A 23,925-nucleotide genomic window follows, 5' to 3' on the forward strand; every position below is an offset into this window, starting at 1 on the left:
GCTGGTAAAGTGATTAAGGCATTTGACTTGTGTAACCAGAAAGGCGCAAGTTGATTCCCACCACTGGATTAGGCCAGATCAGGTGCGAGTGTGTTCTGAGCATTTTACTCTCCTTGCCTGACACAACATTACCATGCCCTGACACAATATCACCTTGCCTTGACAGAACATTACCTTACGCTGCTGAACTGAACCAAGGTGATTTTATGAAAGCATAATGAGCCTGCAGACCAGGGTATAAGTTGTTTGTTCTACTGATTACTCCTAACAAACTGCACAGGCCCATATCTGCCAGCGCATTATGCAACGGCAGATGTGGGTCTGCATTTTGCTGTTGGACTTGACTCATAAGTGAGTATATATGGAACATATGTTAATTTACACTGACCATAATGAACACAAACTGTAATGACTTATTGTATTACTATCTGAACATTACTCAACCTTTACTTTTCAAACTCAAATGAAGCCATTTTATGCCTGCTCTGTATAATTAAGGTCTTTTTTTATGCCTGCCTGTGTAATTAAGGCCTTTTATGCCTGTCTGTATAATTTATCCCTACATCAGACACCAGCTTTTCCCAAAATTAAACTCAAGGGACAAACAAATAAATGTCATTAACCCTTAAGACTATGGCAGTGTTCAATCAATACCTTTAGTTCTCATTGATCTGCAGTCCCAGACCTGATAGTGATCCTAACAGGTGTTATTATTAAGAAATGACTACTGGATTATTAATCAATTAACACTAATTGTTGATTATATCTGTCTACAATGGCCTTTTCCTTTTTCCTACTCCAATGGCCTCCTCAAATTAGCATTATCTTAAAATTACTATGGATTGCTCAAGTGCTGCATTTTCAGCTCTGTATATGAAGAAATTTTGACCAAAGATGTGCATATATACTTTTAAACAAAACATAAAAAATTATGTTACAGCTGTATATGCGTATAATATACATAACTCTTTTTCTTTCTATCAGTTTTTTTATGATGATAAGAGTGTTCAATCTACTGTTCCAGACACCATGGAACAAATGATAATTCATTTCCCGTCCATCTTTGATCTAATTAAAAGATCTCCTGGCGTGACTTGAAAGCAAAACTATCGCGTGCCCCCAATTTTCCCCTTAAATAAACCAGTTCTATTGATCAAACAGTCCATGATCGCAAATTAAATTTTAATTGGCTGCAAGAAATTCCAATATTCTCAAAACAACGAAAATTCACTGTCTCAGATTCAGAACTGTGAAAGATAATTAACACCAACCCCAAAAATTAAATGACCATACCAGATCAATAATTTTTTTTCTCACAATCCTGAATTTTGGGGAGGGAGAAGGTAACCCCCATCATGCAATGATTCCACTGAGAAAGCCCCAATGGAATCCCTGATATGCACTGGGATGTTTTTTATTTACTTTAAATCAGCACATGTCATAATATTTTCACCCATTCTCTCACAATTTTCACTCCCTCCCTCATAAAATAAAGTCCATCATAACAAAAACTATATTTTCTTGACTCATGTTAAGATCAACAATGTGACCCCATGACATCCTATCCCCAAAACTGTCCATTTACTCCCAAACCATTTAACTGTCCGTATCCTCCCAACAACAAAAATCATTTCCCAACAAATATTATTTATTTTACAGCATTTAATCTTTATTGGAAGGTTTGGTTTGGTTTGGGCTGTACTTTGCAACACAGCAACACTCTGAAGGTTATATTACGCCAAAGCAAAAAAGAGCTGTGTGCCAAATGACATGGCATGGGAGTAGATATGGTCTAATACAATGGTGAGAATTTAAACGACCCTTCCAATCACGAGTACAATGCCTTAGCCATCGTGCAAGTGTTCATGGAGATGACATACTATGGTCCCTTAAGTGTGCCTCATTGACAAGGTTCACCGTATCTTCATCTTACACAAAATGTTCATGGTATAATGAAAACAATTCCTATTAATGGTTTCTCTGGCAATAGAATCAATTGTGTAAACATCCTTTAAAAAAAAAACAAAACAATTTACAGGTACAGGTTAAGACTGATTTCAGTGGTTCCCAACCTTTCGAGGATGAGGACCCTTTCACTTGAAAACATTTTGTGGACCCCCACATCCTAATATGTGTAATTTCATGCTCTATACACACCCCTTGGAAAGACCTCACAGCTTCCTTGATATAAACAATGCCTCCCAAGGGTCCGCAACCCACAGGTTGGGAACCACTGACCTATTTACATCAAAATCTGGATTTAAAAACTATATAAAAATAGCCAGGTTTCACAAAAATGCAGTTAGACTTTAATTCGTTCTTCCTTCTGCATTGAACATAATTATTTTGGGTCAGTTTCGTCCCAATCCAAAAACCTAGACTCTCGTCTCCTTCATTAATCCCACTTACGGACTTCAGAACCAGTGGTAGCTGGAGACCATAACAGCTGACCATGTTACATGGCAAACCATGCCATAGTGACTGAAAATTTGATAACTGTGTGTATAGGTGTTGTGGGTGGGGGATGGGGATAATTAATGCCATTTACAATTACACTAATAACTGGATTACCTGCCAACTCATACAACAACTGGAATTAAGATATCCACACGATCAATGAAAATTAATTATTGCTGTATTCAAACATTTATCATGATGAAGATGTACATTTCTGAAACCTGATGGAATTATTTTTGTCCTTTTCCCAGTTTTTGAATAGTGTCAGGGAATAAGGGACAATATACAAGATCATGTTTTATCTGAATTTTAGCGATGTGAATTTTAGCAGGATTTCCTTCCCTGCACTACAGTGTACTTTAATATTACACTCATGATAATCGTAAATTTGGGATTCCCCTGAACTACTGTGTACAGGAGCTCCACAACTAAATTTTTGGATTCCGCTGCATTACTGTGTACAGGACCTCCTCAACTAAATTTGAGATTCCCCTGCACTACTGTGTACAGGAGCTACACAACTAAATTTGGCATTCTCCTGCACTACTGTGTACAGGAGCACCACTAAATTTTGGATTCCCCTGCACTACTGTGTACAGGAGCACCACTAAATTTAGGATTCCCCTGCACTACTGTGTACAGGAGCTCCACAACTAAATTTGGGATTCCCCTGTACTTAAATGTGTACAGGAGCCCCACAACTAAATCTGCGATTCCCCTGCACTAATGTGTACAGGAGTTCAACTAAATTTGGGATTCCCCTGCACTAATGGGTACAGGAGCTCAACTAAATTTGGGATTTCCCCTGCACTAATGTGTACAGAGTTCAACTAAATTTGGGATTTCCCCTGCACTAATGTGTACAGGAGCTCAACTAAATTTGGGATTTCCCCTGCACTAATGTGTACAGGAGCTCAACTAAATTTGGGATTTCCCCTGCACTGTGTACAGGAGCTCCTCATTTTATGATGTAATGTATTCCTTTTAAGTTCTTTATTAAGAGAAAATTCATTAAACAAAAATTAATTTCCCATTAGTTTAAAGGCAATAAATGGAGACAGGTCATCAGGGATGCTGTGTACCATGTCCATTAAGCTTTCATCCTTTTCCTGCCTTTTCAACATGTCTACTTCATATCAAGACTTGCACACTGCCTGGACATCTTGCCTGGGGTGAAAGCAGCTGATGTTGACCAGCACTTGCAACTCGTGAAGTACAAGATATTTTGGGACAGAACGCACACAAATTGGACAATGCTCTGAATAGTGTACAGAGCAAACAAGACAGTACACGAACAATGATGGGGAGTGTATGCTTGTGGGGTTCTGGCAGGGCTGTCAGTTTACACATATCCAGCACAACTTGCTTTTGTTCTAATGAAAATACATCAGGGGTAATAAATGTACTAATTTGTTAATGCAAAAATGCATTAACAGACATAAAATGATGAGTTAGAGTACTTACAGATTACTTGCATGACAATATTTAATAATCTGGGATTCCCCAGCAATATACAATGTGCTTACAGATTACTCGCATGACAAGATTTAATAAATTCGGGATTCCCCAGTAATGTGCTTACAGATTACTCACATGACAAGATTAAATAAATTTGGGATTCCCCACCAATGTGCTTACAGATTACTCACATAACAAGATTTAATAAATTTGGGATTCCCCTGCAACATACCATGGGCTTACAGAGTACTTATGTGACAAGATTTTAAAATTTGGGATTTCCCTTCAATACGATAATGTACTTACAGATTACTGACAGGCTTAATAAATGTGGGATTTCCCTTCAATACAATGTAAGATTACTCTCAATACAGTGTACTTACTGATTACTCTCATGACAGGCATAATATTTTGGGATTCCCCTTCAATACAATGTACTTACTGATTACTCTCATGAGAAGGTCTAATAATTTGGGATTCCCCTTCAATACAATGTACTTACAGATTACTCTCATGAGAAGGTCTAATAATTTGGGATTCCCCTTCAATACAATGTACTTACAGTTTACTCTCATGAGAAGGTCTAATAATTTGGGATTCCCCTTCAATACAATGTACTTACAGATTACTCTCATGAGAAGGTCTAATAATTTGGGATTCCCCTTCAATACAATGTACTTACAGATTACTCTCATGAGAAGGCTTAACGAATTTGTGAGAAAGTAGGGTGGGCTTAGCAAACAAAAATATCCTCCTTTTCCAAACACTGTAAAAAATTATAAGGGGTGGGACTTATCATCATTAGATAAATGGGAGTATGGTGAGGGCAGGGGGCAGTGGTCTGAGGTGGGACCACCACAAATGGGCTAATTATAATTGGATAAATGCACACACATTTTTAAAGAACAGATTACAGGGAAGTACCAGGGTCATAGTGGAATCCCTCTGTATATCAGAAAGCTTTAAGCATTCCATTCAGAGCAAGAAAGACAGTAGAAAACTACACATACATCAATCTTATTTTACTGATTAAAATGTGTGACAATGATTTAGCTTATAGTCAAAGCTGTAGTTAATGACAGTACTATAAGTCATACTCTATCTTATCCAAGATGGCCTTTATAGAAAAGAATATATCGAATATACTCTATACATTACAGTGCCTAGCAAGTAATTATTCATAGCAAAGAATATATTACCACCCGTAATGAATACCCCCCAGTGTCTAGTAACTGGTTATTTTTAACAAAGAATATATCCAATGGGCAGTATACCCGTGTCTAGCAACCAGTTATTCATAGCAAAGAATATATCCAATGGGCAGTATACCCCAGTGTCTAGCAACCAGTTATTCATAGCAAAGAACATGTCCAATTGACTGTATACCTAGTGTCTAGCCTCCAATTATTCATAGCAAAGAATATATCCAATGCACAGTATACCCCAGTGTCTAGCAACCAGTTATTTTCAAAGCAAAGAATATATCCAATGCACAGTATACCCCAGTGTCTGGCAACCAGTTTTTTTCAAAGCAAAGAATATGTTCAATAGACTATCCACAGTCTACCAACCATTTATTCATAACAAAGAATATATCCCAACCCCTACTGTGTACCTCAGTGTCTAGCAACCAGATATTCATAACAAAGACTATATCCAAAACGTTTTTTAAAGAAAAACAAAACAACAAAATAAACCAGACTGGCAACCAGATATTCAATACAAAGAATATATCCAACAGACTGTATACCCTACAGTGTCTAGCAACCAGTTATTCAATGCAAAGAACATATCCAATGGACAGTGTACCCTCCAGCAGCAACCAGATACTCAGTGCAAAGAATATATCCAATGGACTGTATATCCTACATAGTCTAGCAAACAGCTTTTAATAGGAAAGAACATGTCCCCACCCCAGACTGTATACCCTACATAGTCTAGCAATGAGTTATTCATAACAAAGAATATATACCCCAGACTGTATACCCTACATAGTCTAGCAATGAGTTATTCATAACAAAGAATATATACCCCAGACTGTATACCCTACATAGTCTAGCAATGAGTTATTCATAACAAAGAATATATACCCCAGACTGTATACCCTACATAGTCTAGCAATGAGTTATTCATAACAAAGAATATATACCCCAGACTGTATACCCTACATAGTCTAGCAATGAGTTATTCATAACAAAGAATATATACCCCAGACTGTATACCCTACATAGTCTAGCAATGAGTTATTCATAACAAAGAATATATACCCCAGACTGCATACCCCCTATAGTGAGTGTCTAGCAAATAATTATTGATACTGCTACAACAACAAATGAAATTTAAGTAACAATATATCCTGTTATAGAATTTCACCTGTTCTCCCATCATTTTAACTGCCCTGGTTTTGCCAGAACCATAAAGACTTAAAACAGGACGTATTGAGAATGTGGGAGTCATGATCAATAATTAGTTTACCTCACTCACAAATTTCTAAAGCACTTCATCAATTCTCCAATGGTTCGTGCAAGACTTGGTTGATTATTGGCTTGCCAATGCAAAGGAATCTATTATAAATAAGGTCTATATAAATACAGCTTTAAAATGGACATCTTGGGAGATTTACGTTTCGGCCATAAAGTTGACATCCCCTACCTTCAAATCAATTCTAGGCCAAATGTATATCAAACTATCAGAGTCCCACTGCAATGAAATTGATATGTCAACATTATTACCAATTTGAGAAGCCACTTAGAAATAATCTGTGCCATGTCCTAGCTATCATTTAAGCTTGTGATAAATATGTATCCAGAGACAGGATGGTCCCATCTTGCTAATAATTGATGAAATTAGAATGATCAGCTTAAACCTGTCCAGTATGTGATACTGGACTCTGATCCTAGAGTCAAGTGGAGATCTTGAAACCATGTGCTCAATATATACCAAGCTGATTAGTTGTACATTACACGATAATGTCAGGATGGGTTTATACCTGTACTTTACTCAGGTGATATTATGAGAGAATAATCACAGATAGTTTACAAAGAAAGGTAGGGACAACATGATAGGTTCATTAACTGGTTTTTAATGAATCATACGTACATTAAAGACTAATTGGTGCCAAGATACTTGGAGTAAAGTTCCTTGCTCAGTCACACCACAGCCACCAACTTAGATTATCAAGATAGTTTGATGTAAGCAAACTATCTAGATCCACTTTGACTTCTGATCACATCTGTCCATGTAACTGCTTATACACCATTTTTCTCTCCCAAGATGATCTATTCTGTCAAATTAGAAGATGTCATTGCGAAAACCATAAGGTCAACATCAATTAGTCTGGAGAGGCAGTCTAATCAATTCCTACAAATGGTCTTACTTTGCAACCAGAAATGCAATGCATCGTGGACAAAATCAAGGGCAGTAAATCTCTAAGGGGAGGTAACAACATGTACTGCAATGGTGTCTAGGGCAAACAAAAATTATTTTGTATATTTGATGCATTTTCACATGCAGCTGCAATTTTACAATAAAGTGTGATCAAGCTGGTAAAACTTTATTCTCAAAATAAGTATGTCTGTCCGACGCGTATGCATCTACATTAAGTCCCATTGTTGGTGAAGAAGTTCTTAACTATATGTATTCTAATATATCTACAAAAAAATCTTTCTTTTAAAGAAAAACAATACAAACAAAATAAACCACAGACACAATTCACAACATGGGGGGGGGGAGAGATTTGGTTTTGAGCAGTCACTGAAAAATGTGTTGAAAGATACCCATTTACATCCAAAAGTAAAGTCATTATTTTAAAGAAAGCAGGATGAGAAAATATGTAAATTTAAATGACAAAAATTTACAGTGATAACAAATAGCAAAAGAAAAGGTTTAAAGTCAGGGTCTCTGTTTGACACACACAAACACACAGACAACCTTTCACAGATAAAACAGACTCCTCTTCTTTCAAATTCTACCCTGTGTATACATCATGACAGGTTTTGTGCAGAAGAGTAGAGACATTATAGATGGAGGTAAACAACTTTACTTTACAAGAGGAATCGTAAGGCAGTAAGAGAGATAAAGACGTTAGTTTTGTAGGTAATGGATTTAAATTGTATTTTATTCATGCTTCTTTTAGTTTAGATGTAAAGTCAAGGAGTTAGTGTTGATATGTAACGATGAGAGGAAGGTAGATAGAGGGAGAGTGGTAATATTATTGAAAGGGATTGAGATTTTAACTTAATAAGGGGTTCCTATGTCCTATAGCAAAACAGAATATCAAAAACTCATCATCAGCTAAAAGTAAACTGAAACTGTTAAATACAATGTTCCACGTCTAATGGCTTCATGTAATATACAGAACACTTCCAAAACTGACACTCATTTGGTGAAACTACTTGTAAATATTTTATAATGTGGACAATGGCTACTGCTTTGATTGCTGTAGAATATCTGCTAAGTCATCTCTTCTAGGGACAGTCCATTCCACTTCCAAAAAGAGTTGGTGTTAACAGGGGGATTTGTATTCTCTTCGTCTCCCTCACATTTGCAGGGGGGGGGGGCCTACTATATACCTAATTTTACTTTTAATTTTTTCTTCTTCTTGTAATGGAAGAAAAAGAATATTCCGGCCAGAAGGAAACTCCCATTCCCTGCATAGGCCATATTGCATCAGAAACTAGGTGGCCCATAGCTGGGCATATTCAACCTCATGAACATGTGCTCTTGTTGATAGTGTTCTGCCAATACAGCTTTAATGACTAAGCATGTGGTTGACATTTTTTGTGTAAATTCAGTGTTTTCTGTCCATGCTTGTAAATTTTAAATAGCAGTGGTTGTCATTTGGAATTTAACTGTCCATGTCTCAATTACTTATCCTTTGTAACAAAAAAATAAATGTATGCTGTTCAGTGGAATCAAAAATGGGGTGCCATTTGTCAATGCACCTAACACGTTTGTTCAGATTCTTTTAAATAAAGTAAAATGTAAAATTCCTGTGTCTTGTCTTCTTAAATGGACCATGATGTAAACTGCCTTCACGACACTCGTAATGCAAAAAAATTGCTGACATCAACAATAAATACAAATAGAAGGATGAAGCCAACCAACCTTTTCTAAACACATGTATTGAATATACAAGATATCTACTGGAAAGACATGTTTTGAATAAGAAAGACAAGCAATGAATATACAATTTACGTACTGAATATATCAGACATGTATGAGTATACAAGAAGTTGAATATACAAGACATGTTTTGAAAATACAAGACATGTAATGAATATAGAAAACACATTTTGAATAAACAAGACATGTATTGAATATAACAGAATGAATAAACTAGAAATGTTTTTGAATAAACAAGACATTTACTGAATATACAATATATGTAATGAATATTACTTTGGGGGGGGGGGCACCATACAGTTGCCCCCCCCCATTTCCCCCCCAAAATAAGTGTTTTTCATGTGCATTTGTATCACCCGCACGTGTTAAGTTTGTTATCTTTTATAAAAAGAATTAAGTTCAAAATTTGTTTACATATAAAAATTTTGAGTGAGGTATTTTTTGTTCCCTAGTGTTATCTAAGGGGTGGTTCCTCCAACATAGGTTTTGTTCCTAGTCAGAATCTCCTTTCACCCTCTTTTTCTTCCTCAGTGACCTTTTTGCCAGAGGTCGCCTATGTCCTGTGTATACTATATGTGTATTGCTATATTGTATGTTTTGCTAAAGAGTTTGTGTTAGGATGGCAGTGTATCAAATTTCCCCTGTAGTTTTTCTCCATTTTTTTATTTTTTTAAGATCTGTATCTTGGAGACAAAAATTTGGTCCGAGTTGGGGGATGAGATGAGGGCTGCAGCCCACATCAGCGGTGACATCAATTTATTGGGTGACTTACTGAATTCCCCTCTCATCCCCCTCCTCTCAGCTCCTTATTTTTAAGTTTTTTGAATTTTGAAGAGAAAACGGTGCATTTTTTTAAATTTAAAAAAAACAAACAAAGCTAATGTCTCATGTGGGTGATCATGGTGTGTCGTTTTCTCGTTAATCTGTAATATTGGAGTTGGCATAGTCCGAGTAAGGAGCTGCATTTTATTTATTTGTATATGCTTCCCTTATCTGCGGACCTACGCCTTAACTTTTCTTATTTAGAAGTTCAGAATTTTCAAAAGAATATTTGAAATTGAGGTTAGTCCCTTTTTGTTATTGTCGATCATTGTTGCTCATGTGTTAGTCCCCGTGTACTTGTTTTGTTTGTACATTTCCGCCCTGTGGGATTTTCCATCGCTCTTCCGCAGCTCCTTCCACTTCGTGTGGTGCCTTGTGACTTAGCCCTGCGGCGTCTGTTCGTCATACTTCTCCCACAAGGTGGTCCCCTGTACCTAGTTTCTCCTTGAAAGTTTGCTATTATTAGTAGTTTTACAAAATTAAAAAATAAAAATAAAGGATTATTTTTTTATTTTTATCACTTGGCCACAGAATAACATTGTCATAATTATGTAGTTTATTATTTGTAAAATTGTTTTATTGTCATACTTTACATCCAAATATAAAATATTATTTCTGTGATATTTATATTTTTTGCCTATTTCCATAATTGGTGTTTGTCTATTAGGTTTTATTTTATCACATTCAGTCATCACATGGAGTTTGGTGAAATTTGCTATTTTGCATAGCGGACATTTTGTTGTCAAATTTATCATGCGATGCTTAACAGCTTCTTTTCTATTGAACATTACAGACAATGTATTGAATATAACAGACAATGTATTGAATATAACAGACAATGTATTGAATATAACAGACAATGTATTGAATATTACAGACAATGTATTGAATATTACAGACAATGTATTGAATATAACAGACATGTATTAAATATACATGTACAGAATATTGTAAATCACTCAGATGTGGTAGTCTTTCCATGAGTGGTCTTCACACACCAGCTATTGACATGTCAATCAGTGATGTCAACTAGTCGCCTCTGCAATGGATAAGACATCCCTGCCATATCCATTGGTGATTTATAGGCATTTGCTCCTCCCATGCAGAACTTGATCAGGGAGTGCACATGAAAGGAATTAACTGCCACAATGTGATGCATGGCGACAACAATAACCATGGTCTGTCCTGTACATTACGGCTGAAAATTCACTCTCCTGATTAGAAACGGCAAGTGAAAAATTCCAGTGATCAAGTTAATTTTGTAATCACTAGTCCAAAGTGGTAATAATTCAGGGCCGATGATTTTTCTGCTTCTCGTTAATGAAAAAGATGCTCTGTCAAGAATATTACAGACTGCTCACTACCCCTACGAAAACAAATTCATGACTTTATGAACTGTTCATGAATGTTCATGGACGTTCTTGAAATGTTCATGATCAGTTCGTCATTTGAGTTCATGAACAAATGTTCATGAAATTTCTACAACTAAGTTCATGAACTCTTCAAGAATTTTGATGAATCATGTACTTGAATCTGATGAACACAGTGATGAACTTATAATATCCATGCATTCTGCTCAAAGTTTCTTTTCCATTTATTTTGATCAAACTCATTAAAGTACTTCACTCTCCCTCTTCAATAATAACACTCCTGACAGAGGAGGAGCAGACTGATCTAATTTGTATCCACTTATAAGTAGTATTGAAATGGACACAAAACAAGTTCCAGAAAATATATTTACATGATTTCATTTGTGTTTTTGCAATACCTGGCTCAGAAAGCATTTATTTTGGGCAAGTTAATATTTTTAGCATTTGCCCAACTTGTCTCAATTATCTAACCCAACTAATGTCCTTTAAAGTGAGACTTTGAGTTTAGAAATCAATACAACAAAAGTTTAGAAATCAATACAACAAAAGTTTAGAAATAATACAGCAAAAGCAAATATATCATGCATAAATAACTGAAAATTCCATCAAAATCAGTAAAGAAGATCTCAAGATATTTTAGCTTTTAAAAATTTAAAGGGAGATAATATTCATCAAGGTCATTAATACATGTATTCACTAGTTTTGATGCTGTAGAAGAGACAAATTTTTTTTAAAACAATCTCTTACAGGACAAATTCAAGATAATTTTGTTGCAAATTTTAAGCTGAAAGACCAGGAAGATGGGGCTACACATCGAAGTAGTATTTGGACATATCTAAAACCAATTAAAATTAAAATCATTTAAATAAAATTCAAATTTCTTCAAACCTCAGTATTAAACCTGAATGATCTAGACACCTTTTAAATGTGCTAAATATAAAGAAACTTCCATTTTGTTTCCTGTTTAATTTTTCAAGACTTTTCAACAACTAAATTTGATCTGTCCCCCCACCCACTCCAGTCATTAAAAGCATATAACTTCAAAACTACCTGTACCTTACATACTTTGGATCAAAGTTTCACAACTGTTTATATCATGATGTCATCATTATTTTTATTTTATTCCTGTTAAATCTATGGAATTCCCTAATAAAAAAATCCATTGACATGAATGTCATGCTTAGGTGGCTGGCTGTGACCATCATAAAAAACTTCAATCACTTAGAAACCTATTTCTTGCATCACGTACAATAAACAAGTGCTTACTAAGTGACATTCTCACATGAGATGCTTTCATTGATTATCTAGTTATGATAAGCGTTTTAACAATTACACTTAGCAAGGTTAAGCAATGGAAGAAATGTTGCTTTTGGTATTCAGTGGCAAACTGCTCAGCCTGCAGTTCCAATATTCAAGACATAGTGCCGTTGTCGAAGCAGTCAAGTCTGCTATGCCAACAATAAAGATAAACAACTGTAAACTTAATCTTTATTCGTTAAAAGTTATTCAACACATAAAATTCCTAGAAACATTGAGTCTATTCATAGATAATGTACTTATATAATCCCACCACCCTACTCCTCTACAAAAATGAAATGCCAAAGGGGGTAAATGGGTGTGGGTTCCAATCTGACAAGGCAAGTCTGCCACCATAGCGTGCATCTCGGCAAGACACTTCCTTTGACTGCATAAATATAACTTTTCATGTACTGATATCATGTTAAACACCAATTGACACAAATTATTCAGATGGTGATCCCATCAACATTGCCTACCCACCCAATGCCCTAGGGGTAGATTAAATTCTAACTACTGCAAGTAGACATCTAAAAATGTATTCCTTCAGGTTTAGCTCAAAAAGAGAAAACCAGGCATTAGAGGTCTGAATTGCAACACATTATCAATGCACATAAATTTGAAGGTCTTGACATCTTCAGCTCGATGATAACCAATGGCACCGTGCTGCCATTTCTTATGAGTCAACATATTGGGTCATATTTACGACATTGATCTGTGTTGCCAGTGACATATATTGATCTGTGTTGTCAGTAACATTGATCTGTTAACAGTGACATTGATCTGTGTTGTTAGTGACACTGATCATTAGTGACATTGATCTGTGTTGCAGTGACATACTGATCTGTGTTGCCGGTGACATATTGATCTGTGTTGTCAGTAACATTGATCTGTGTTGTTAGTGACACTGATCGTTAGCAACATTGATCTGTGTTGTCAGTGACATTGATCCATTTAGTGACATTGATCTGTGTTGTCAGTCACATATTGATCTGTGTTGTCAGTGGCATTGACCTGTGTTGTCAGTGACATTGATCTGTTTTCAGTGACATACATTGATCTGTTTTGTCGGTGGCATTGACCTCTGTTGTCAGCGACATTGATCTGTTGTCAGTGACAATGTGATATTGATATATGTTATCAGTGTCTGAGCATACAGATCAGATAAGAAAACTAGTAAGGAATCAACAATGGAGGCGATTACAAACCACATAAGTTAGTCACTTTGTGTTAATTTGTAGATGATCAGTGGGTGTTGTCATTAGTCTCATAATTTTACTCATCAAAACAAGCTCATGTGCCCTTGACAGCTGATGTCAATAAATGTTCAGTTTAAAGAATACAAATGCAAACAACGAAAAATTATTTATTACTGCTCAAGATTTAGAACAAACTTGAATACAGTAAGTATATTTCTGTATTGATTTTGCTGTTCTTATATTGATATGTTTATCGATATGACAAAACTATCAATATAGTGACGATTCGAGTCATCCCTAACTGACAAGACATAGCATTACAATGTGTGTGTGAAAGAAAAGACCTGCATACCCTAACTTTAAAACCAGTGCAACAGGAAACATTTTTTTTTGCCTTTGTTTGGGTTGATTCATAGTTGCTTGTTGTATAAACAGAATATAGAACAATAATATTATTTGTTGTATAAACTTAATTTAGAACAATATTATCATTATTTGTTGTATAAGCATAATTTAGAATAATATTATTATTATTTGTTGTATAAACATAATATAGAACAATATTATTATTTGATTAATCCGCAGAACTTCAGCCGAAACCTCATTTGAACATCTTCAGGGTGGACTTGTTTGATTTCTCTTTATTTTTTTTCAATGAAAAGCAACCATTTTACTGAACACAATTACAAAAAAATGTAAAAGTGAAACCTTAAGCTGAAGAAATCATTATCGCCTTACATTTCAGACAGTATGATTGATAAAAACTAGACTTCAACATTTGAAATTTATGAAGCGTCTGATGTCTTACACATCCACACACGTACACCCACACACACACGTACACCCACACACGTACACCCCAATGCACAAGACCCTGAGAGCACAGTGAGAATAAAAGCATACAAAACATATACAGTAAAACCTGTCTTGAGAGACCACTGCTATGAGAGACCACCTGTCTTGAGAGACCATTATGTTTTGGCAGAAGAGGTGGTCTTTCAAGACAGGTTCCACTGTACTGAAACATTTTTCACAACTTAAAAAAACTTCAAGGAAAGTCAATTACACACTATATACTCCCTTCAACTGAAGTCTGGTTACTTCATCCAAATATTTATTCCTTGATTTCGAAGTTAGTTTTCTTTTGTTGAAGACGCCTCTCAAAATTGGCAGATAACATGCAATAGTTGGCTATATAACTTGGCAGATTGCATGTAACAGTTATCGTATATACTTGCTTATAAGACAAGTCCAACTGCAAACTACACAGACCAAGATCTGCCACTGCATAATGTACCAGCAGATTTGGGTCTGTGCTGTTTGCTAGGAGTAATCAGTAGAACAAACAATATAGACCCTGGTCTGCTGGCACACCATGATATGGCACATCAAGATCTGCATTGTTTGCAATTTGACTCCACTTATAATCGTGTATATAAGAAAGAATTCAAAGTATAAAATTAAAAGCATTACCACAGGATAAAAAGACCTTTCATCTTGATATTAATCCAGCATGAACCAAGCAGCATGGTCTGGATTATCAGTATATATGTAAGACTATTTGTATATGTAAGACATATGGTATATGTAAGACCTATTTGTCTATCTAAGACCTATTTGTCTATCTAAGACCTATCTGTGTATCTAAGACCTATTTCTGTATCCAAGACCTATTTGTGTATCTAAGACATATTGTATATGTAAGACTATTTGTATATGTAAGATATATTTGTATATGCAAGACTATTTGTATATGTAAAACCTATTTGTATATGCAAGACCTATTTGTATATGTAAGGCTTATTTGTATACATAAGACCTATTTGTATGCAAGACTATTTGTGTATGTAAGACCTATTTGTATATGTAAGACCTATTTGTATGCAAGACCTATTTTTATATGTAAGGTTTATTTGTACATGTAAGGCTTATTTGTATATGCAAGACCTATTTGTATATGTAAGACCTATTTCCACTGGTCACACCTGTATATAAATGTCACCTGCTTAGAAAGTCCTCCTTCAAATGGTCCCTTGGTGGACTTAACACATCTAAGGGTTGCCATACATCCTCTTTTTTCAGGACATGTCCACATTTTTTGCCCTTAATTCTCTATCCAGATACAAATACACCCACCCTCCTCTTTTTCGAATTTCAAATATTACAGCACTATTTAACTTTATATTTAAAAACTACTGGATGATTTTTTTCAATTAATGTATGTAAACCAATGCTAAAAATCGTGTATAAATTTCATTTATACTAGAACTGGTTAATGCTAATGCATATAATGAACATATATATATATATATATATATATATATATATATATATATATATATATATATAATGAGATCATATATACATACGGTCTAGCCTTAAGTAACTCCACTACACCAGAATTCTGCTATTGATATATACTTTTCCATACAATGTTTAGAAAGAACCTATTCTACAGTGTTCCAAATAAAATTAATCTTGAATTCTTCACAAATAATGTCATATGTCAGACAAGTGCCAAATTTCAGTACAGTCCTTAGTAAGTACAATGTTGCATCTAGCAGTATTAATTGTGAACTGAATGCAATTAAAATATTGAGTACTTTTAGTACAGGTATACATGTAATTAAAGTTAAATATTTACATATATAATACAAATAAATTTGTCCTAACTGAAAGACAAAATGGCATTTTTTTTTAATCCAACAAGGGAACAATGTCATGCTTCAACATGTACCTGTAATTAAATTACCTTTTTGGCATGCAGTGATGCTCTTGGAAAACAATTTAAGATCAACTAATGAAAACCATAACTTGACATTGGAGTAATATTGTTGGGAGAATACATGTACTTGTAAACTGCATTACATATGTAAAATTAGACAATAATTAATCAATATGAATGACATGGTGTTTATGTGATTAGTCCTTCAATCCATTTTTTAATTAGGATGAAACTCTAAAATACTTCATGACAAACAAAGTAAATTAAGCAACATACAATTTGTCTTAATCAATAATCTCAAAATGATAGATTCTTGAAGAGCAGTTCAACTTCTATAACTTTTCTGATATGAACAATTTTATCTGACATTTACAGTCATTTGTTTTTAATTTATGAAAATCATCTGAATAATTTCCGTGTTTTTTTGTTTGTCTTTCTTATCATGGCTTATAATACTTTAAAATTACAAATTTAAAAATTAATAAATATTCATACAAATTGGACTGATTCTCTAAATTCCATCTCCACTTTAGAATGAGTCACCTAAGCATTTATTACATGCATTTATTGTGATAGTCGATCCATGAAACAATTTGGAATGTACTTTGTACTGACAATGAATGATCCAACCCACACATGTACTCTACAGAAGAATGATAAATTCACTTCAATTGTTTTACACAATGAATTTTACTTACAGGAAAAGGACTTCATCATGTGAGTGATGTTTCAATACAGACATCTGTCTTTTTGTATTTCAAGTACTCTTGCAAGATAACACTTGTGTGTGTGTGTGTGTGTGTGTGTGTGTGTGTGTGTGTTGTTGAGCGGGGGATAGTTTAAAAAATTGAAAGCTTTCCATTTTTAGTAAAAACATAAGTGGAGCTAAAGTGGGTTCAGGGCAATCAGTTAAATTCTGCTTGTCAAGCTGATGAAGAGATGTACTATAGAACAAATCTTGAATCCTGGATGAGTAATGAGCAATGATAAGTCATACACAACATGGCATGCATAAAATACTGTATCTATTTGCTTATAAGTTGAGTCCAAGTGCCAAGTGCACAATGCACCAGCAATCTGTGTCAATGTAGTTTGTTGGGATTAATCAGTAGCACAAACAACACAGACCCTGACCTACTGACAAATGATCTGATGGCTGATCAGGGTCTATCTTGTTTGCACTTGAACTCGACTTGTGCAGTGCCATGGTAGAGAAAATACAGTTTTGTTACAACAGTCATTTTACATTTTATTTAAGAGGTTTCTGTGTAAATGTGGTTTTAATTAAATGGATCCAACAACAACAAAATGAATGTCAGGACCAAAAATGTTTTATCCTTCATCAAATACAATATGAATAAAAAAAAAATAATTAAAAAGTACTACGAAATTTCAAAAAACGATATTAATGTAAACGTTTTTCTTTCATGATTGATAATAACAGACTAGTGTTAGTAGCCCATCGGGATGAAAAATTAACTACTAAAATTGGGAAATTATTGCATAGGCAGACAAGTAAGTAGGTAGGTAAGTAGATTTTAAAGTCATATACCATTTTTATTTTTTGGGTATGTATATTATAATAATCTCATTTTAAAAGTCTACAGAAGTAGCTGCAAATATTCAAGGTACAAAAAAATCCATTTGTAAATTCAAAAAGGAATGCAACTTTATCTCAATTTGTTCAATGTACCTATTGCATGGTGGTGAATTTTAATTTCTGTCAACTCTTTTTACTCATAATCAGAATTTTCTGGCATTACAAGACAAAAGAACTATTTGAAAATTTGTTACAAATTCCATTGCAGTGAAATAGGTTTGGTGATGAATTTTCATTTTTTATCCATCCATGAATACAAAACACTATAGACTGCACCAGTGGCCTAGTGGTTCAACCGTCCGCCTCGGATGCAGGAAGTCGCGGGTTCATTTCCCCACCGAGTCCTACCAAAAACTACAAAAATGGTACCAACAGATGCCTCACTTGGTGCTAAGCATTAAAAGGTTAGTGTTAGGACTGGTCGGCCCTGTGTCAGGATAATGTGACTGGGTGGGACATCATGCTACATGTCTTCAGCATGATGCCCCAGTGCTAGTCATCACTATAAATGGTCACACTGCAGACATCGTAGCGATATGACCGAAAAATTGTTAAAGCTACAGTAAAAATCCAAATCACACACGCACACACACAAAACACTGTTCCAAACAGCCATCTATAATCTTTCTTTATGTGCCCAAAAAAGCACATCAATAGTCCAACTTTTAGTGTCTCCCAATTCTTCCTGTTCCTTGTAACTAAGAATGAAAAGCAGAAAAAAAAACAGCTAATTTCCTAAAATTGAGTAGCTATCTGGGAAATGTAGTAGCTGGTCTATTTCAATAACCACACATGGGAATAAGAATATATTATATATAGAAGAGCCATCTGAATTAGCATCTCCAATTTCTCAAATATTTACCTCCACAGACGTTCTCATTTTGCACAATAACTGCATTCATATTTATCCAGGTCAGCACTATATGGTTGGAATGATCAACAAACAATCCCATCATAATGAAAACGGATATGACAGTTTTAGGCAATGGTAATAAGGGATAACAGTACCATATCATCTAAGGGATAACAGTATCATAGCATCTAAGGGATAATAATATCACGGTAGTAAGGGATAACAGAACCATAGCATCTAAGGGATAACAGTACCATGGTAATAAGGGATAACAGTACCATAGCATCTAAGGGATAACGGTACCATGGTAATAAGGGATAACAGTACCATAGCATCCAAGAGATAACAGTACCATTGTAATAAGGGATAACAGTATCATAGCATCTATGGGATAACAGTACTATGGTAATAAGGGTTAACAGTACCAGGATTGGTTGTATCTTAGGTCTTTACTCAGATCTCTGTATCTCTCTCTTTCTGGAGACACTAACCACTGTGCACCAGTCTCCATTAGTCAGCAGCTGTGACATGCAAGAGAGTGAATTTGATCTATTTTTAATCCCGTTACCACAGGAAAAAGACATAGTTTTTAGCAGCACTTTACTGTGCTTTATTTGGCCTTACCAAGTTTTGGAAATGGACACTTAAGTGTCCTTCCCATGGACCGAGGCAGGCAAACCAGGCTGTTATGAACAGGTATTGAACCTCCTACCCTTGGACTACAATTTCTGTACTCGACCAATTAAACCAGTGCAGCTGTTGTCCATAGGTAAGAGAGAAAAAAAGAGCCTGGTGGTTATTATTATACTTCTTTCTCTTTACATCACATAAATCTCTTTTACATCTGACAGAAAAGTCTGCATGTTTTCATTGCCTATGATATTTTGAATCTTCTGAATGGATATTTCAATGCAGTGTTTTCCCTGATTTATAACCTCTTAAAAAGTTGAAAGCAGATATAAAAATCTCACAGATAAGAACCCTGTCTACATGTACAGGTGTAAACCGAATTACCTGTATACAGGTGTATATGGTAAAGTTGTAGAACTTCACTCCTCACAGACACGACACCTGTATGATCAGTCATTAGGATCAGTTAACCACACCAAGGTGTCAACACTCCACTAAGACAATGTCTGGCAGCATATCAGTATCTAATCATGCCCCCCCCCCTTGATCCCAAGGCACATTTCAATGGCACCAACCTTTTGACCAATTAAAGGGGAAAAAAAGTTTTATGTTGCAGAAAATGAGAACATACCTTAAGTATTTCAATCTATTTCAGCAGTGTAATCAAATTCTGAATGCTGGTGATTTCTCCACCCAGTTAAATGTAATATATTTGCACGCATCTTTATTGAGATGTTTCATAGATTATATGTATTATAATCATTTGTTTATTTTCCTGAATGTATTATTATCACACACACACACACACACACACACACACACACACACACATATATATATATATATATATATATATATATATATATATATATATATATATATATATATATATAACAATTTAACAGAGAGTTCACATTTATTATGAACAAATATCCTAAGATCATGTATGTATGTATGTATGCATGCATGTATGTATGTATAATGGAATCCAAGTATAAATAACACAGCAAGCTAAACTATATACAATACACAAATGTGTGATATGATAAGAGAAATTCTACAAACAAAACAAAATTAAATATAGCTGTATGTAATACACAAATGAAACGATGCTAATATAGAAAGCTTCATAATTCATTGACATCCACAAATTATTCAAAAGTAACTTCATATAACCAATTAAAGGTGTTGTAATAACCCACATGAACACTGTAAAATACTTATGATCCATATCTCTGATAAACACATCGATCTACTTTTATATTTCATTAATAAACCATTTTTAATTAAAAAAAACATACCAAGAATATTTAATTTTGCTGTGCTTGAAGGTGACAAATGGGATACAAAGGTGTTTGCGAGAAATTTTGTTAGCTGTATACTGTAATTTCTTACGCAAACCAAGATCGAGACACACTGTATATATTACCCACTCTTCATAAATTCTGATAACCCAAACAACCTCTACCTAAAGAGATTATGGGTAAAGTCTACCCCAGGTAAGCTATTAAGAGATTGTACCAGTGATTATCAAGAATTTTAGACATGACTTTTGCACTGTGTAAGATAGTTATCAATACATACTGTATGTTCTGTGCGCCTTCTATCTATCTCACTCCCTCTCTCTCTCTCTCTCTCTCTCTATATATATATATATATATATATATATGAACCTAATTATATATCTGTCATAAATAAAATTTATTCTGCTATATTGATTTAAAATTTGAATTATACGCATATGAATTGCTTTTAAATCCATTCCAAAACATACAGAAAATTAGTTATCAATGCGTGGGCCCTGGTTTAACGTCTTCATATCAAGAACACTTCCTGTGGGGGTGGGTGGGTTGTTTTTCTTTTGCATCCTGGAGAAACTGTATGAACTATATAAAACTGGTCCTTCCTGTACGAAGGGAACAAGTGTAATGCTGCATGACGAAACTATTTTAACTAAATTGTGAAGCTGACACAAGAAAACCCCAACACCTATATTTGAGAGTAGATCCATCACTGACAGCATGAAAGACTAGTATATACCAAACCAGGTTGAAATACTTTTTATATAAAAAAAATTCAGCTGTATTACGACTTCACATGGTTTGTCTTACCGATACAAATCATATCTCATCCTTTCCTTTTAAAAAAGAACACTAGAGAAGTAAGCATACTTAATCTGTTTTTCAAACTATAGGAAACGTTGCACATGCCATTGTTATTTGTATCCTATTAAGTCTCTGCTTGTTATATGTTTCTAATTAATAGACCACTTGTATTTACGTTTATTTTGGAAGGATTTGTCCACCTGTATGTTTTTGCGCAATCTGTATATTTTGTAGAACATCGCTTTTAATCGACATGATGCACCACTAATGTGCTGATGTGTCGTTAAAACGCGTACACGCAAACAATACCAAACACGCATGCATGCATATGATTTTTCGTTCGATGTCCAATTCTTGTTCTCACCCGTTCTATCTCAATCGCTACGTCATATTCTGCCATCCAAGACATCGAATTTCAATACCTCAATACTTCACCCCAGGTGTTAAAACACACCGTTGTTAGCCCGCTATCCGTGAAAATGAATGTCACCCCGTAATTACCGCTCAAATTGTTGGGCGCTCGAGCAAAACAAAGAACGTTTCAACAAAATCGGGACTGTATACAGAATTGCGAAGTATCGAATGATAAATGCCAACATAGTTTGATTATTATCAACATCCCAACTTGAGCCCAGATCATCCCCGTCGACATTATCTCTCATCAAAACTATCCACGGGAACTAAATACACAATTCTGATGCTGTTAATATAAACAAAACCTGCGTGCTCTTTCGAGCGGCTGTATTTTCTGTTTTCTCATCCCATAGCTTAATTTCATAGTAAACCTGGATTGGATATTGTCTAATATATAGTGCCATAAAGTCATTGCCTGTCAATGTCTCATGTCAGAAGAAAACAGGTGATGAAGCTGTTGTTGTTTTTTGTTTGTTTTTTTCTAAATTGAATATGACGTGTTAAAAATAAAACTGTATGGAACATTTGAATGAAAAAATGATTAAATCAAAGCTGAAAATATAAAACTTACCTCATCTTCTACCGAAGTGATGCTGTTCACCGTTTCCATACTTTGACTTAGGGAAATCGTTGTTTCGCTGTTTAATCCGCTTGAGTTATGAGAAGCCATCTCTGTCTTCATATTTTTGTAAAAATTAGAGCACAAATAAATACAATAAAAATTCAAGGTTTGGAGAAAAAAAATCGCAGTACTTGTGTGGTTATTTCAACACGTAGCCACGTGCATCTTAAACTTCACCTCTCATATGCACAGAAACTCGGGGAAAATACCTCCTCCCAAAATGCACACCGCACATGCACGATGGTGCGACCACGCGGGATTGACGACTCTTAATCGATGGGGTATGTACATGTATTTGGATAGTGTGAACACTGCACAGACAACCGCACGTAGGTGATGTGTGTGCTCAGATGTACAGCGTGGCTATATATGCGAGAACTGAAAGACAGCAGGTTATCTGTCAAACTGCCGAGCAAACACTGCTACATAAAGATTCTTTCTTTCTCTGTCGTTTCTCTAACAGACCATTTCACCTAATGCCAACTGTCTGTCTGAAATCTTCAGGCCTTTTTCCTTCCACCTCATTATTTTGTTATTCAAATGAAAGCACACATATTTACCAGTGACGTCACGACAATGGATAGCCGAGTAGCCTATGAGCTAGCGACCCTGCCAGGTCCACCTTTTGTCTAAAACCACGTGGTTCCGATCACAATTGAATTATCCATTCAATTTCATGTAAGGGAATTGATAGGGCTTTGAGCAATATACTATTGAAAATGTGTTGAATTAATAACAATAAATTGCCATGGCTTTGGGGCTTTAAGTGGGAAAGCATAGTGCGCTAATCGTTAAGTATTTATAATGCTTACCGCCCTCAAACAAGCAAATCGAATAGATTTCGTTGAATTACTCTGTAAGTGGATTACACCGGAGAGTGGGTTAAATTGACGGATTGAGTCAGTCGAGTTTTTAAATATCTTTGGACGTCTTTTATTCATATTTTTTTTTCCCCACCATGTTAGTCTTAGCAATCGGCGAGTTGAAGACGAAAGTTCACCATGCATATTGAAATAGAGTAATAGAACACCTCACATCGAGTTGCGACACGTCACCCATTTATAATACAAGTTTTTGTGTACACACCCCATCGTAAATTCAGAAATGATTTTTTAGTTTTTATTCAGCTCTCTAGCATTAAAAAAAATTATTTTTTGTGAAGTCAATAGCCGAGGGTTGAAAAGACTTGCAAATAAAATGGGTCAGCAATTCATCGCTTTAAAATAGTATCTGGGCCCATCACGCTTATA

General features: G+C 35.1%; 1 protein-coding gene across 1 annotated transcript in view; it reads right to left on the reverse strand.

Moving 5' to 3' along the window:
- LOC149792968 (uncharacterized) overlaps positions 1 to 23,246 on the reverse strand; it is a 191,050-nt gene extending 167,804 nt beyond the window's left edge. Inside the window, exon 1 of the mRNA XM_089968929.1 lies at positions 22,625 to 23,246. Coding sequence (XP_089825055.1) covers positions 22,625 to 22,735 — 111 coding nt within the window. The 5' untranslated portion in view covers positions 22,736 to 23,246. The remainder of the gene's footprint in view (positions 1 to 22,624) is intronic.
- Positions 23,247 to 23,925: the final 679 nt, after the last annotated feature.

Source organism: Sinohyriopsis cumingii, chromosome 8, assembly GCF_028554795.1.
Source record: "Sinohyriopsis cumingii isolate HCF-2022 chromosome 8, ASM2855479v2, whole genome shotgun sequence".
Lineage (NCBI taxonomy): Eukaryota > Metazoa > Mollusca > Bivalvia > Unionida > Unionidae > Sinohyriopsis > Sinohyriopsis cumingii.